The sequence below is a fragment of the Strix uralensis genome, chromosome 2 (genome assembly GCF_047716275.1).
Source record: "Strix uralensis isolate ZFMK-TIS-50842 chromosome 2, bStrUra1, whole genome shotgun sequence".
Lineage (NCBI taxonomy): Eukaryota > Metazoa > Chordata > Aves > Strigiformes > Strigidae > Strix > Strix uralensis.
This window is the reverse complement of record NC_133973.1, coordinates 72,636,528-72,651,448: the sequence shown is the minus strand read 5'-3', so window position 1 is coordinate 72,651,448 and position 14,921 is coordinate 72,636,528. Positions and strand designations below refer to the sequence as shown.

General features: G+C 37.9%; 1 protein-coding gene across 2 annotated transcripts in view; it reads right to left on the bottom strand.

The window, feature by feature from the left end:
• Positions 1 to 14,921, bottom strand: part of IRS2 (insulin receptor substrate 2) — a 38,552-nt gene that overhangs the window by 18,445 nt on the left and 5,186 nt on the right. The window contains exon 2 of one of the 2 annotated variants that reach the window (XM_074859290.1): positions 12,201 to 14,887. The exons of the other annotated variant lie outside the window; for it this stretch is intronic. Coding sequence (XP_074715391.1) covers positions 14,862 to 14,887 — 26 coding nt within the window. The 3' untranslated portion in view covers positions 12,201 to 14,861. Of the gene's footprint in view, positions 1 to 12,200; positions 14,888 to 14,921 lie in introns of those variants that run through there. 2 annotated transcript variants of the gene reach the window in all.

Genomic DNA, 14,921 nt, shown 5'->3' with positions numbered 1-14,921 from the left:
TGATTATGGCTACACCTGAAATGAGGCAAGTGGGCTCAGCTGATAGCCCTGAAGTCCTGAGCTGTAAGCAAGATAATTATGGGAAGCCACCAGAGAACCCACTGCAGTGCACAGGGACTCCCTCCCTGCCTGAGGCTGGGCTTCCCCCCTAGATGAGTACCAGGGGACAGGACGGGGGTTGGGGGATGATGCAAACCCGGGCCGCCTTCTGTCACCTTCCATGCAGTCAGAAGGGGTCTGGAGTGTCCATGCCATGAACCCAGGACCTGGAACATGCCTTGTTCCCACAGTTCAGACATGGGATTTGGGAGACACATCCCAGAGCCCAGAACCAAAAGAGTTGAGTTTAAGCAAATACTTCATAATACCTCCACAGGGAATGATCAAAACATCTTATCCTTTTCTCAGGTACACAGTGGGGCTATGATCCATCTCTCCAGATAATGTTTATAAAGGTACTCTTAGCCAGCTCATTAATGACCATGAGCTGAGCTCTCATTAACTTCCTTGGGACTATAGGCTTGCAACCCACAGCTACGCTTGGCACAGTGGATACTGTCTGAAAGCCAGATTCATAAATTTAGCGAGGTGCCCTGTCCCTGTTGATTTCAACAGCTTCATCTGCTTGAGCCTTAATACTTATCACTCTACAGCAACCCAATAAGCCTTCTTGAAAACAGCCACTCTTTCTCTAACAGAGTCCCCCAGCAGACATTTCCTACTACTCCTTCAATAAACAAATGCCCTAGTAATCAAAACAAAACAATGTCTCCAAGAACTTATTTGTAGATTTCTTATTTACAAACTGGATTGTATTCTCCCTTGCATGAAATGCATTTCTAAGATATGTTAGAAAAATTAAAAAAAAAAAAAAATTATGTTGCATTTTTAAAACAAACAGGGGCACCTGTAACTTCCTGCTCTGAATTTAATCTTGAGATGAATTCACATTCCTTTCTGAAGCTGATATGGATTGTATTGCATACAGAAGCTAGTATTATGTTAAAACATAAAAGGAGAGGATGTATTTTTGTCACATGGGCATCATAAATATCATCCATATATCACTCCTGGAGGTTAACCGATACTCTGTTGGAAAGCAGAGGCAAAAAGCTTAGTAAACTGTTTAGAAAAGTAACATTGGTTGTTAAAATTTATCTTCTGAGAACACCAGTTTTAAAAATTGGAAGCTGGCCATAAAATAACTTGTGATAGCAGAAAGCATATAGAGTAATTACCTCCTCTGGTAATTTACTCATATTTTACTTTCTTTCTCAAGCAAGAAACACAGATTGTACTGAATGAATGAGATTGTTCCCAGCTCCATCAGATGCACCTTGAATCCTCCTCATCTGATAGTTTACTGCAGAAATAAAGTGAAGCAAGCCCACATTCATTAGCTCTGCAAGACCAAACAGATGCTAAAGCTTCACTTTTAAGAAAGGCAGCTAAAAAAGGTGAATGCAGAATGTCAAATTTTACCTACCCTAAGCAACAAGAGTATCTGAGACATGCAGTGAATCTCAGCTTAGAAAACAGCACTTATTTCATCATTTTTCAGACCTGCAGTACAAAAGGTTACCTTCCCCAAGAAAAAAAAAAAATATTTGTTAAAATATGAAAAATACCATGCTGTCAGAGTATAGTGTGCTTTCACAGCACTCTTCTCAAAACTTCAAAGAGACTTTTAAAAAAAAAAAGACCAAAAACTTTAGCAACATTTATGTGCTATATTGCTAACTCCAGAGCAAGATGCACTTTCTTCTGTAATTACAAGAGCTCTCAGTAAATATTTACACAAACTGAGCTGTACTCTACTGTTTCACCAGTTCTGTTTTTCCTTCCTCTCCCAAGTGCTCTCACACAGGTATCTTTGTTTTGTTTTATTTTATGGCTCCCCTGATTTGTTGCCAGTAAATATGTTTATTAGCAACCAATGACACTTAGTTTTCTTAAATAGGCTCATCGGTACCTCATATAGCATTTTTGAAAAATACATTTTACTTATAGCAATATATCTGACCACACGACTATATAACTGACACTGTCATCTTTTTGAAATTGTATTATGTTGCTGGGACTGTTTCTATAAAACAGATTAAAAACTATCTTTGTCACTTAAGATGGGATACTTAAGAGTTTGGCTCTAGTCCCATGATGCTCAGCAGAGAATTCCCCTACGCTTCAGGGAGGTTTTCCAGTATGTAAAGACCTGCGTGTATTTCCTCCCATTGACAGCATCCCAGCTCTTTAAAGCTGCTTAGGACATCTCAAATAGGTGTGATGAACACTTCAGGACCTCACATTAAGGAACTTTAACTTCCTGTAGGATACCATGCAGTAAGTGAGACTTTATAAAGTGAAGATGGTGTTTCAGAAGGATGCTCTGCAAAGAATGGGAAAGGAAAGATCGCAGACAACACACATGAAGAAATACATTGCAAAATACCAGCATTTCCTCCAAGGCATCTGTGCCTTTAAAGCCCAAGTTTGCTTCAAGTGCTAAGGCCCTGATACGACTGCATATTTCACATATTGTGATTGACCAGGAAATATATTGAAAAGCATTCAGCCAACAGTGCAGCAGCTGCATAGCTAGAGAAAACACAAATCCCTTTTAATTTCACATTTACTGAACAAGTACAATACATCATCAACTAACTAGAGTACAGTCCAGGTCAGGCAGGAATACTTAGCTATGCCAGCTGATCCACATATGAATATCAGTCTCATTTCAAGTCCTTCTGCTTAAAATAGACTCCACACAGCAAGTTTGATTTCACAAGCCACAGACCTCTGGAAGTTAGATGTTCCATTTACGCCAAGTGTATAGGCTCCCTCTATAGTCAGGGAAGACAGATTTGTGCCAATCTTCAAGTCTGGCTTTGACCAGCCTCTTCAATACTTAAAAGGCACCTGTATCCTTCCAGTGACTACTTATGGATGCCAGATCCCTATTTTAAGAGGACTGTTTCGGTAGGCTCCTATAAGGTGCAAATGAGGTGTCTACAGAACGGGCCAAACCTCTCAGTTCTACTTAAAATGCAAGAATACTGGCCAGACCAAAAAACCCACCATGTATGTGGAAATCTAAAACAGGAACATGGACCCTTAGGACATACTGGAGACACTTGACCTGGAATGTGCAACACAGGAGGCATTAAGCAGCTTCACTCAGAACACCTACATTAAAGTCCCCTAAGATTTTGAAGTCCTGTGGTCATCCTGCGGCCTCAGACGAAGATATTTCTGCCTTTTAATTATACTTTTGTGTCCATCAGACCAAAACAGAAGCCCAGCACAGCTGAATTACACAACACCTGTCAGGAAAAGCATGAATAAATGGTCTCCTCTGGAATATTCTCCCCCAGCTTGCAAATAATTCCATTGCGTCTGTGCTAAACAACCCTACCAAAACTTTTCTGCAGCAGTCACAAGATACTTGTTTACAAGGAGGAAAAACCAACCAACCAATCAACCTGAGGCACTAATAAAAGGCACAACAATTTTGAGAGTGTCTTCCACATTCCACCTATGTTTGAGACAAGAGACAACAGATACACTTTCCTATATAGCAGGAATAAGACTTGGGCAAAATCACCCATAAATTTCTATAAAACACACATAAGATAAAACCAACACAAACAGGCTGTAAATGACTAGTTCCTCCACATCAAAGCTTTCCAAATTACAGTACATGGACTACTTTATACCATATCAGTATATTTCCAGTAGCTATTTTTAATTAAAGTACATTGAAAAAATTAATTCAAGCTATTAATTATCACTATTCCAGAAAGATATTATGTGGTCACAAATGGCCCAAAAAGGGACCCAAGACAATACATGAGAAAGAGAAATGGTTCCAAGCCTCCCTATTAATATCTCATCACTGCTATGAAAAATCTTGGAAACCTCTGTCAAATAAAAAGTTACCACATTACAAAAGCAGAGGAGAAGTTTAAGAAAGGTGCCACCACATACACCAAGACTAACACACATACTAGGAGAAAAAAAAAAACTCTGGTAGCATCTGACCCAATGAAGAAACAGAATTTCAGAATTAAAAGACAGATGGCAATGCTGTTCATCCGACAGTTACAGTCATAGCCCCACTATGCTGTATCCTGTACTAATATGGGTACCACTTATTTCCAGTGTTTTTCCTAAACTAAATCACAGAATTTGGACACATGTTTCCTGCTCCTGGATTAACTAACAATTACTGAATAGAATTCTTTTTAGGATGAGACAACAGGCTTTATGTATCAAATACCCTTTACTTCCTTCTCCCAGATAAGAATTTGCTTTGTCTGTATCTGATGCAAATAACAAGTTAATATATTTTGAGACATACCAAAATGTGAAATGTTTCTTTGACTTACAGAAGCCAAATTAAGATCTTACTCAGGTACATACACATACACACAAAACCACAGCTACACTAATGACTGAGATGAAGCCACTTCACACTCCAATAAAACAATGGGTTTACATGATTAAAAAAAATATTAAAAGATTGCAAAGAAAGAATTTAACATACGGTTTCAATAAAAGACTTATTTGTCTACTGTTTTGCCATCTTCAGAATTTAATAGAACTTTGCCTCCAGAGCCGCATGAAGAAGCGTCGGCTGCTCAAATAGCCCTTTACAAAATGGGAAAATGCCTCAAGATGACAAGCCTGGTAAGGGGCTGGGATCTAAAGCAAACTAACAGGAAATACCAAGAACATCTTCAGAGTTAAGATACTCGACTAAGGACAAGATGTCTACACCTCACTCTGCTCAAGGTGGAGAGTCTAAAGTTGTCTCCTACACATCAATCCTCCAAAGAGCTGACTATTTTCCAGGTACACGTTCTAAAGTCCCAGCACATTTTTTTTTTTTTTTTTTTAAACATCAACGTTCTGTTCTTCCTATGTTTAATTAAGGAAACAGAGCAAGCTGCACTGTAACGATATGGAAATTATTAGTAAAAATCAATACAAGTATTTTCTTTGGCAGAGTAAAAATAAGTAGAATATAGGCCTGAGTCTACATGACCAGAAACACCATGTAAATAACTCTCAATATGTTTTTTAAAATGGTATGGTTGAAATGTTACCACATTGTAAAAGCGACAATAGCCATTCTATGAGTACAAAGAAAATGGAAAACATCTACTGAGGAGTAAGAGGAATAGAAAATGTTGCAGTATTTTCTCTTAATATGACAACACAGCACCCACACAGCCAGTACGGCAAATTAAAGCTTGCCATGTTTGTGACCCATGAAACAGACTCAAGATTTCCAGAGTCTTCTGCGAGTCTGAAATTATTCCCTAAATGACTTCTCGCAACAACTCCATCAAACAGCAGCATGGTATTTAAACATCCTACACAGCTCATTCACAGCACAGACCAGCTCCCTCTGCATCCAGGCACACCAGTTTGACCATGCTCACTCAAGCTGCAAGATCTAAGTCTATTGTTTCCACTTCCTAGCATAGTCAAGTATACATTTATTAAAATAAAAGTCCATCAATTTACTTCCTGAGGGCTGAATTCTAGTTCTACTAAAAATCAATAACAAAAAAGTCCAGCTATTTCACTACTATCATGTTATGATTTTTTTTCTTTTTTTAAATAACGGATTGACAATCTCATGTTACCGTATCTTACAAAGCTTTTAGTTTACTGTGACTTGAACATTCATACTAACAGAAAAAAATTAAGAGAGGACCTGGATTAGAAATCACTTAGTGCTAAAATACATTGCTGCTTTTGTATCTGGAAATCATCCTATTGGCTAACATTCAACAACTGAGTACTACCAATTTATTTATTTAGAACCCACACAATCTACTATTTATTTAAAAATACACCAGCTACAGTTAAAGTTAAAAGCTTATATTGACAGGATTTTAATTTGACAGTTAAAGATTAAAACAAAACAGTGTAGTAAGTTACCTTTCTTTAGATATCCAAAAGCAAGCAGTGTAATACCAGCACTCACTGGTGCATGTCAGAATCTCTCGGTGGTATTTGTGAGAGTAACTGTTAGAGTATTGGGATTATAATGTAGTAAGTACTAACCATTTTGAGTTTATAGCAAATTCTCTTGAGTATTCTGTGCCTCGGGATCATGTACATTTTTTATTACATGTTTATTCCTAATGCTTCTCCACACAGCCATTTCTCTATAACTATTGTTAAAGACATGAGCCCTAATTCTGTAACTTCATCATTGAGGGAATGTGCTGGTTTTGGCAGGGATTGAGTTAATTTTCTTCACAGTAGATGGTAAGGGCTATGTTTTGGATTTGTGCTGGAAACAGTGTTGATAACACAGGGATGTTTTAGTTATTGCTGAGCAGTGCTCACACAGAGTCAAGGCCTTTTCTGCCTCACCCCACCCCACATCGAGCAGGCTGGGGGTGCACAAGGGGTTGGGAGGGGACACAGCCGGGACAGCTGACCCCAACTGACCAAAGGGACATCCCAGACCATATGACATCATGCCCAGCATATAAAGCTGGGGGAAGAAGGAGGGGGGGAACATTCAGAGTGATGGCATTTGTCTTCCCAGGTAATGGTTACTCGTGATGGAGCCCTGCTTTCCTGGTGATGGCTGAGCACCTGCCTGCCAATGGGAAGTGGTGAATGAATTCTTTGTTTTGCTGTGCTTGCATGCGTGGCTTTTGCTTTACCTGTTAAACTGTCTTTATCTCAACCCACGAGTTTTCTCACTTTTATTCTTCTAATTCTCTCCCCCAACCCATCAGGGTAGAATAAGTGAGCGGCTGTGTGGTACTTAATTGCCAGCTGGGGTTAAACCATGACAGGGAATTATGTATTAAGTTACACAAGTTTAATTCCAAATCCAAACATAAATGTTCAGTTTTATGCTATATCAAAACTGATTAGTTGTAAATAATTATTATAATAAAGTGACTTTCCATAGTTCACAAACTTTTAATATTAATCACCATCAGAAATCTTTATCAATAGTTTCTGTACAAGATTGTTACAATAAAAGAGTAACTTTTTGTTATGTTAAAGAGACAGTATTCCTATAGTTATATTTCATTAATTCTGGCAGAAGTAATTGCTCAGGACTGAAACCTGTTGTAAAAGATGCAAATCCACCCTCCTATAAACTTTTCCAGATGTTTACATTGTAAAAAATGAATGACATTCTAACACAACCAAGTGCAACCACCTTACAGAAGAATTCTACCTCCATCTTCCAGATCCAAATCTCATAATTCTCTGGCAAGGAGTCTCTTTTGGGTATCAGTGAAAGTTTTGGTTAGACACATAACCTGACATTTGGTCTGCCTTTTAAAGTAAACTGGAACCACTCACTGGAGTTTTTGAAAAAAAAAAAAAAAAAAAAACCAGTATCAGAGAAAATGATAAAAAGACTACAGAAGAAATTTATACCATAACTTCTCAATAATTCAAGCACTGGCGAGACCACGGTAGTTGAAGCAGTCAACTTGGTGATGTAAAGGGTTTTGCATTAACTAGCAAACTGATGCAGTTTGCATCCATTTATCAATTCTATTCTTATTTATTTTAAATAATGCTAAAATGTAGCATTAACAGTTATTGCAAATAACTTTCTATAACCTCAGTTATCTCCATCAGGGAAGGCAGACTAAGCCAGCATCATTATTGCTTTCTTGTTCTTGAGCAAGTGTTCAACACTACTGTCTGCTACGTAAGGGTTAAGCCTAACTCTCCCCCAAAAGACTGTCAGGTGTCTTTGTTCAATCAGTCTTATGACTTCTGGTGAGCAAAAGCCTGGATCCAAACAAAAAAAAAAATCTTCTGAATTCTCATTCCATACATTCGTTTGAGAATGCTACCCAATTTAATGAGGGGTTAAACCGAACATTAGGACTGCCTTAAACACTGGTTTTAAATAATACACTGCCTAGGAGGACACAACGCAAGAGGCAAATCTAAAACTGCTTAGATCTTATTTCATTGACATGATTTTCCCACTGTTACTGGAATGATTTATTGATTTGTCTTTGACTGAAGAGAAGCAAAGTCCTCTGCTTGAAGTTGCACTTACAGTGTTGTTCTTAGTCTACTTTAAAGTATCTGTGAAACAGATTTGGAAATTAAGACCCAATGGAACAATGAGTTTCATACCTTACACTCATCATCATGGCACATATCAAACAAATTTTTCTAAAGCATCACTTGGAAAAGCTTGGAAAATTCTCCACTGTGCTCTACTGTTTCTAAGAAACTTAGGCTGTTTCTGGTATCAGCAAGTTTGCTGTTTTGGCATCATGCTAGAGCCCCAGTGCCTCCATTTCTGACCCCTTCAAACAAAAACAAGCAGCTCAACAATGTCTAATCCATGCGTCATGTAATCCTGCTTAATACTCTACAAACTCTGGGTAATATTTGGGTAGTTTTTAAATTTAGCAAAGAACATCCTGGCCTACTTCAAAGAGACCCTTGCCTTGGGTAGCGTCCCCTAGCAATATCGCCCACACTCATTTCAAAGAAGTAAAGCAAGCACTCATAAACATGTAAGAGAAATGAACAAAAGGTAAAGTTAGACACGCTGGCCTAATGACATAATAAAAACATATAGTATTACAAATCAAATGATTGAAACGGGAATGCATTATGCAAGCACCAAACATACCACTCAAACAATTAAAGAGACATTCTGACTCTCTAACAACACCACTTTGGCCCCATTTACCAGCACAAGACAGAACCCTGCACAAGCACATACGACCCCCCGCTTCCCGCACACAAGCCTTCCTCCCACCAACACAGAGCTATTAATATAAAGTCAGTGATCACTCCGCCAGAGAAACAGAAAATCCTTTCTTTGAGACATCGTTTGTTTTCTGCAGCATCATCTTCAAAGTGGCTCACACTGCACACACTACTGAAGAGGTCTGAATTAAATTCTATTACAATTCTTCAGTATACTGTCCTGACTGTCCTTCCTAAGATCTCTCAGACCCTCGCTGAAGGACAAATATGTTCCTATTTTGTTTAGGCTGTCAGGCAGACAGTCTCCAATCATTAGCCTCTTGTCAACAGCGATGCTGGGGTAGATTACTAGTGCGTAGTGCTTGTAATGGCAGGTGCATGGCCCTGGGGCTGCCATCTGCCAGGAAGGAAGTGTTCTCCTCTAGGATGCTGAAGAGATTGACAAATAATGTAAACAAAACACTGAATCATTCCTAATCTATGGAATCAAGCTATTGCATTACTCTTCTACAATGTAGATGTTACCATCAGAGGTGGGGGCTTAGGTCTAGGGCTTGGTTTTTCTTTTTCTTCCCTCTTAACCATTTCTGTGATTGATTTACTGAGATAAAAAACACACTCTAAAATAACTTTTATTTAACCAAGACAGGCAAATCTGGATTTGAAAACAAACAAAAAGCCATCCTAGTATTAAAGATGTTTATTTTGGAAAGTACTTCCCCACTATTAGCTTGAATGCATCTCTTTCCAGAGCGTATTGCCCTTCACCATGCACAAGAACTAGATTTTTTAATTACTGGTTTTGATAAGCCTATACACAATTTTGGCCGTCATCACTGATGAAAAATTGAGAACATCTGTTTTGAAAAAATTTTTTGAAAGTAAAAAAACCTGGATAGTAACAGAACTCTGAGTATTGTTCTTGGTCTTTTAAATCGATTCCCAAAGGGATTTCTCATGATCAGATTGAACATCTTTCCTAAACAGTGCTAGTTTAGTGGCCCATTTTTCACCTCAGCTACCAAGCAACAGCACAATTCCATGCAAATGTGCACACACTTACCAGACTAGTTGCTGTGATCATTCCTATTTTTCAGGAAAGTTATTCATTGCTGTCTAACTGGCAACACAGAGATTACGCACTACATCCATCTTTCAGTGAGCCCCAAAAGTTACTATATGTGTTAGCACTATTTTTTAGGTGAGCCTCTACAAAGATGTAAGCAATCTCTAAATTCATTTCTTTGTGGTTTGGATCGGGCTTGTAATACTAAGCCTTAAAAGCTTGCTTTAAATACAAACACTTACAACCCTACAACTAAGGGATTCATCCTACCTAAATTAGCGTGGAAACTGCAAATACAATCTAAACCAGTAATCCTGGTTTCCTGTTGTCCTGGTTTCAGCTGGGATAGAGTTAATTTTCTTCCTAGTAGCTGGTACAGTTCTGTGTTCTGGACTTAGTATGAGAATAACAGTGAAAATAGCGTGAGCCAAAACCAGGACACCTCTATAGCTGACAGAAATGCCAGGGAAAATTCGTGCTACTTTATAACTTGTGTTTAAAAGATGTGGGAGCAGTCACCCTTGCTGCTTCTCTTTACTGCTGCTGGTTCTCGAAAGCACCTGGAGGACTGACTAACCCAAGATACCCACATGCTGGATAGCTAAAGGCAGTCGAGATAAGCAAGAGTGTAAAAAAACAAGAAAAGTTTTCCTTTGGAAAGGCTACAGGAGGAAAACCAGTCTTTACAACAACTGTCAGCAAGGGGACAACTCAGCTAAGTTGGCTTTTCAAGGCTGCCACTCTTAACCCCCTACATACATATGCACAAAAACTTTAAAAATAACTACATGCCAGACAACAGACACACAAACAAAACTTATCTAAACTTTGGGGTCACTACACCTCTTCTAAAAACTCAAGGGATGCTACTGATTTCCATGTGTACACAGATTGCTTCTAAGCAAACACTGTAAGAAACTACAATAAAAAGAGTTGTGAAACCCTCATAATTAAACACCCCAATTTATCAAATCAGTCACTATACTCACTTTAAATTGCTATTACACACATGTCGTCAACATAATGTTAAAACTTCCACAAACTCTGCTGAAGTGTATCATGACTAATACACAACACACCTAGGCACAAAGAGAAAACATATGGACAACCAGTACAAAAGCATATTATAGCTCCACAAATTGGGGAAAAAAAAGATCCCAGATATAGCCATTTCTTTGTGTGTTTATTACTTTAAAAAGAAACATATTTATGGTGCTTTAGAGAAAGTCTGGTATAAACAGAAAATACCTGAATGTGCCTATGTTGCCATTTAACTGTTGAAGAGGGAGGAAAGTTAGATTACATACACTAACTCTAGCTTAATTTTTCTGTGGATGCTTGCTGCGTTTCAACTTTTAAACCACTTCAGCATTCCAGTGTAATTAATGCTCTTTAAAAATAATAGTAAATCAAGTGTAAAGAAACCCATATTATTCTCTCCTTATTAAAAAAAACCAACCACCACCAACATAAAAAACATGTCCTAATACTCTTTCTGTTCAAACATTCCTTTATCCATTTTACTTACAAGCAAACGTTAGTCTCTGTAGCTATCTTGAAAGAAATCAAGTAATCAGAAGCAATCATCAACCTAAGCATTTCCTCTGCCTTGAGCAATGACTGTACTGGTTCATTTTAGAACAAACCCACCATTCAACTTGGTCTATAACAATTTATCTTAAATGACTCAAAGTAACCATGACATTCTTTCTACGAGCAGTATAGCTAAACATAATTTAAAGTATAAAGCAAAATAAAAGTCTAATAGATGTCACGCATTTTAATACTCTATCTGCTTGTAAAAAGCTGACATCCGTATAATCAGCATAATTTAAAATATCAAAGGCTTCATTTTAATCTTAGATAACTTCAGTTTACATTTTGCGTTTCATGAGTGGCACTGCTAGGTTCAGACCTAACCATTTGGGTTTGGTTGGCTGTGAAGTGCAATCTGAGAGACAAGATGTGAATTTCTAGAGGTTGTAAAAGGAAACCTCAAATTTTTAATTCTAAGCATAAGAGGTTAAAAAGAAAAATTAAACTATGTAAGGTATTAAAGGTAGTTCAGTTCCTTCCGCTGTTAATTTTTATGTTCTCGCAGAACTTACCAGTAAGAGTATTAAATTACTAGAACTAATTTATTCAGAAAAACTTTAAAAGATGTACAGATTTCTAACACAGCATATAGTTCTTTCAATACTTTTAAGAAGTCATTTTAAAATGAAACAATTAAACATTCTCATCCTGCTCCGAGAACCAAGACTTCATGGCAGTTGGCATATTAGAGGGGAAAAAAACCACCTTAATAATATAACTCATTGTGCAAAGTAATCCCAAAGAAAAAGGAAACAAGGATTATGTCTTCAATAATTTAAAATGCCATTAGAAAGACACAGAAAGATATTTCTTAAGATAGGCTTTTTATTGTTTAGGTGCAATCATAAAACCCTCACAAAAGTAAAAGCTAATTGACAAGGCGGGGGGGGGGGGTCGTTATTATCAAAAATCACCTTATTACGATCTTAAGTAGATGCATTACAAGATGACGACTTCTTTAAATAAATCAAGACAAAAGAAACTAACACAGGAGGAAAACAACCCTCAGGTTTTTTTGCACCATTACACATAGTATCTCTTCAATTTTAGAAAACTAGACCAGCTACTAGAAACATTTACAAGTTACAGAGCATTTTGTTAATGGAAAAAGGAAACAAAATTAAAGATAACCCATCCAACTCTGGTGTTTTCAATTAAGCAAAATTCCCTATTACACACCCACTAAATTTAATGGGAATTTTACTTAAGAATTTCATGATTACACACAAAGGGTAAAATCTTAACTCCACCGAAATAGAGACAAAACTCCCATTTGACTTCAATAGAACCAAGATCCATCATAAAAAGGTCACATAATTATTGGGTGCAATCTGTCATAAATATACTGGAATAAATAATTTACACTATATGAGAAAAAATGAGTGTTACGTATCTCCATAAATAATGAAAACCATACACAGTTCATATGTTTTTAAGCAAAAAAAGCAGTTATAATTTAAGAACAAAAGGCTAAGTATCAGCAAGTAACAAGTTTTAACCAGCCAGTAACAGTATTATTTTATTTACACATCAGATGAAGGCAAGTGTTTCTCCAATTCTTAAATATTTGCACACTTTTAGAACACAGAAAAACTAAACGAACCAATAATTTCAAGCAACCTTTTAATTTTTGTTTTGACAGCAGCTGTGGATGCACTCACTTGCTCTTGCCACAAGATCATACGGACAGAGATTTCCAAAAGCACAGCACTCCCTACAGCAGAGGCAAGTTACTGATAGCAGAGACACAAGCTACACGTGAAAACCAGCCACCTTTAAATGATACGAATAATTTCCCTTAAAACACTTATCCACACAAAAACACATCTACTGCTACAGACCTTAAGGAAGATTTCAAACTGTTTTTTTAAAAATGTATTTTACTCAAATCAAAATAGTAGTTACTGAGAATGCAATTATAAGGAGCTTGTTTGTATATCCTGTATCTCTGAGATTCTCCTGTTCTAAATATTAAATATATGTGGAATCTCCATTGTTTTAAAATTGCTAGAAACCTCTCAGTTTTTGAAGAAGTTTTTAAGGAGTAAAGCTTCTCACTTTAAAATAAAATTTGAAAAAAGTGCAAACAACTAAGTAAACAATGCGGATTATATATAAGCTGTCTCTTGTGCAAACCATTAATTTTTACAAAATTAGATTCTCTCAAATCTACCTGAATTACTACTGTGTTAAAATAATCTTGCTTATGCTCAAAATACAATTTTCTTTAAATTGCATATGTGTTTCTCTGTAAACCATTAAATTCTTAGTAGTCTCCCAAATCACAATGTTTGAAATTCAGATACACTGGCACGATACTTGGTGGTTTTTTAAACAGTGGCAGAAGTCCTTCCGTAAACAACTTTGGTGTGAAATCCCAATGAAAACCAAAAGAGAAACTGGGAAATTTGCAAAAGTTAATGACTTGATTCGACTTACACCTACAAAGTTGTCTGCTATATATTTCTCCTTTATCACACTATGACTTTTCCAGTTTGCCTGCCCCAAGTGCAATTAACCTGAAACCCCATTTTTGGTACCTAACTCTCCACACTGCTGACTGATGATGCTCGTGTGAAGTTTTTCCTTACCGCCTTGGCCTGATGTTGGCTACATTAATTCCTGAGCCCCGTAGCCCACCCCGCTGGCATGCAGGCATCTGAGGGAAGCAGGGTGGTGGTGAAGACAGCCTTGCCTCCTACAGAAAGAGTAAATCTCAACGAGCTTCCCCGCACCACTTGTCGATGTGGGCTGCGTTTAAAAGCTTAGGGGAAAGAGGAAAAATAAATATGCATGCAGATTAAACATTAAAATAAGGTAAGGCTATGACCACCTTTTGACAAATACAGAGCAGAACTGAACTCTCTCTGTACGCCGTGTACCAAATGAACACGGCTGTGTTTATTGTATTATTCTTTTGTTTACTGGATGGTAAGGACAGCAGCCGGTTGCCCCTGCTTATCTGACCGGCCGACTCTTTCATTCCTGCTTTTTGCCTGGATGATGGCCATGCTCCCATCCACTCCAGGTTTTCTCGGTAACTGGTGCCCGCTCCCCTCCCCCCACCCCCCCCTTTAGGGTCAGCAGTTTGGTGAACATTGTGGAAATAGCTCTTTCCCAACATGGGGCTTGGTTTGCAGTTGGGGCTGTAGGTGGCTCAAGAAAAACTCGTTTTTTGTGAAAAAGCAGTTTGCAAAGGCAGGGGCACGATAGTTTGTAGGTGCCCAGGAGCGCAGTCCCAGGGCTGGACAAGGAGAGAGGGAACTGCAGCATCCGCAATGGTCTAGGTCAAGCCACAGGGATCCTGAAAATGACCCCAGCAAAACGAAAAGCAACAAATAAGGCTCTGCCCTCAACCCTTCCAGTCATTCAGAATAAGCGTTCATCCTTTCAAACTCTGACATTTCATTCAACAATCCTCTCGTCTTAATTAGGTTCAAAGCTTGCTCTGCAAACGGTGGATCTCTCATCTTTTCCATCTTCCTGTACTTCCTATCAAAAGAGAAAATATTTCTTCTTCAAAATC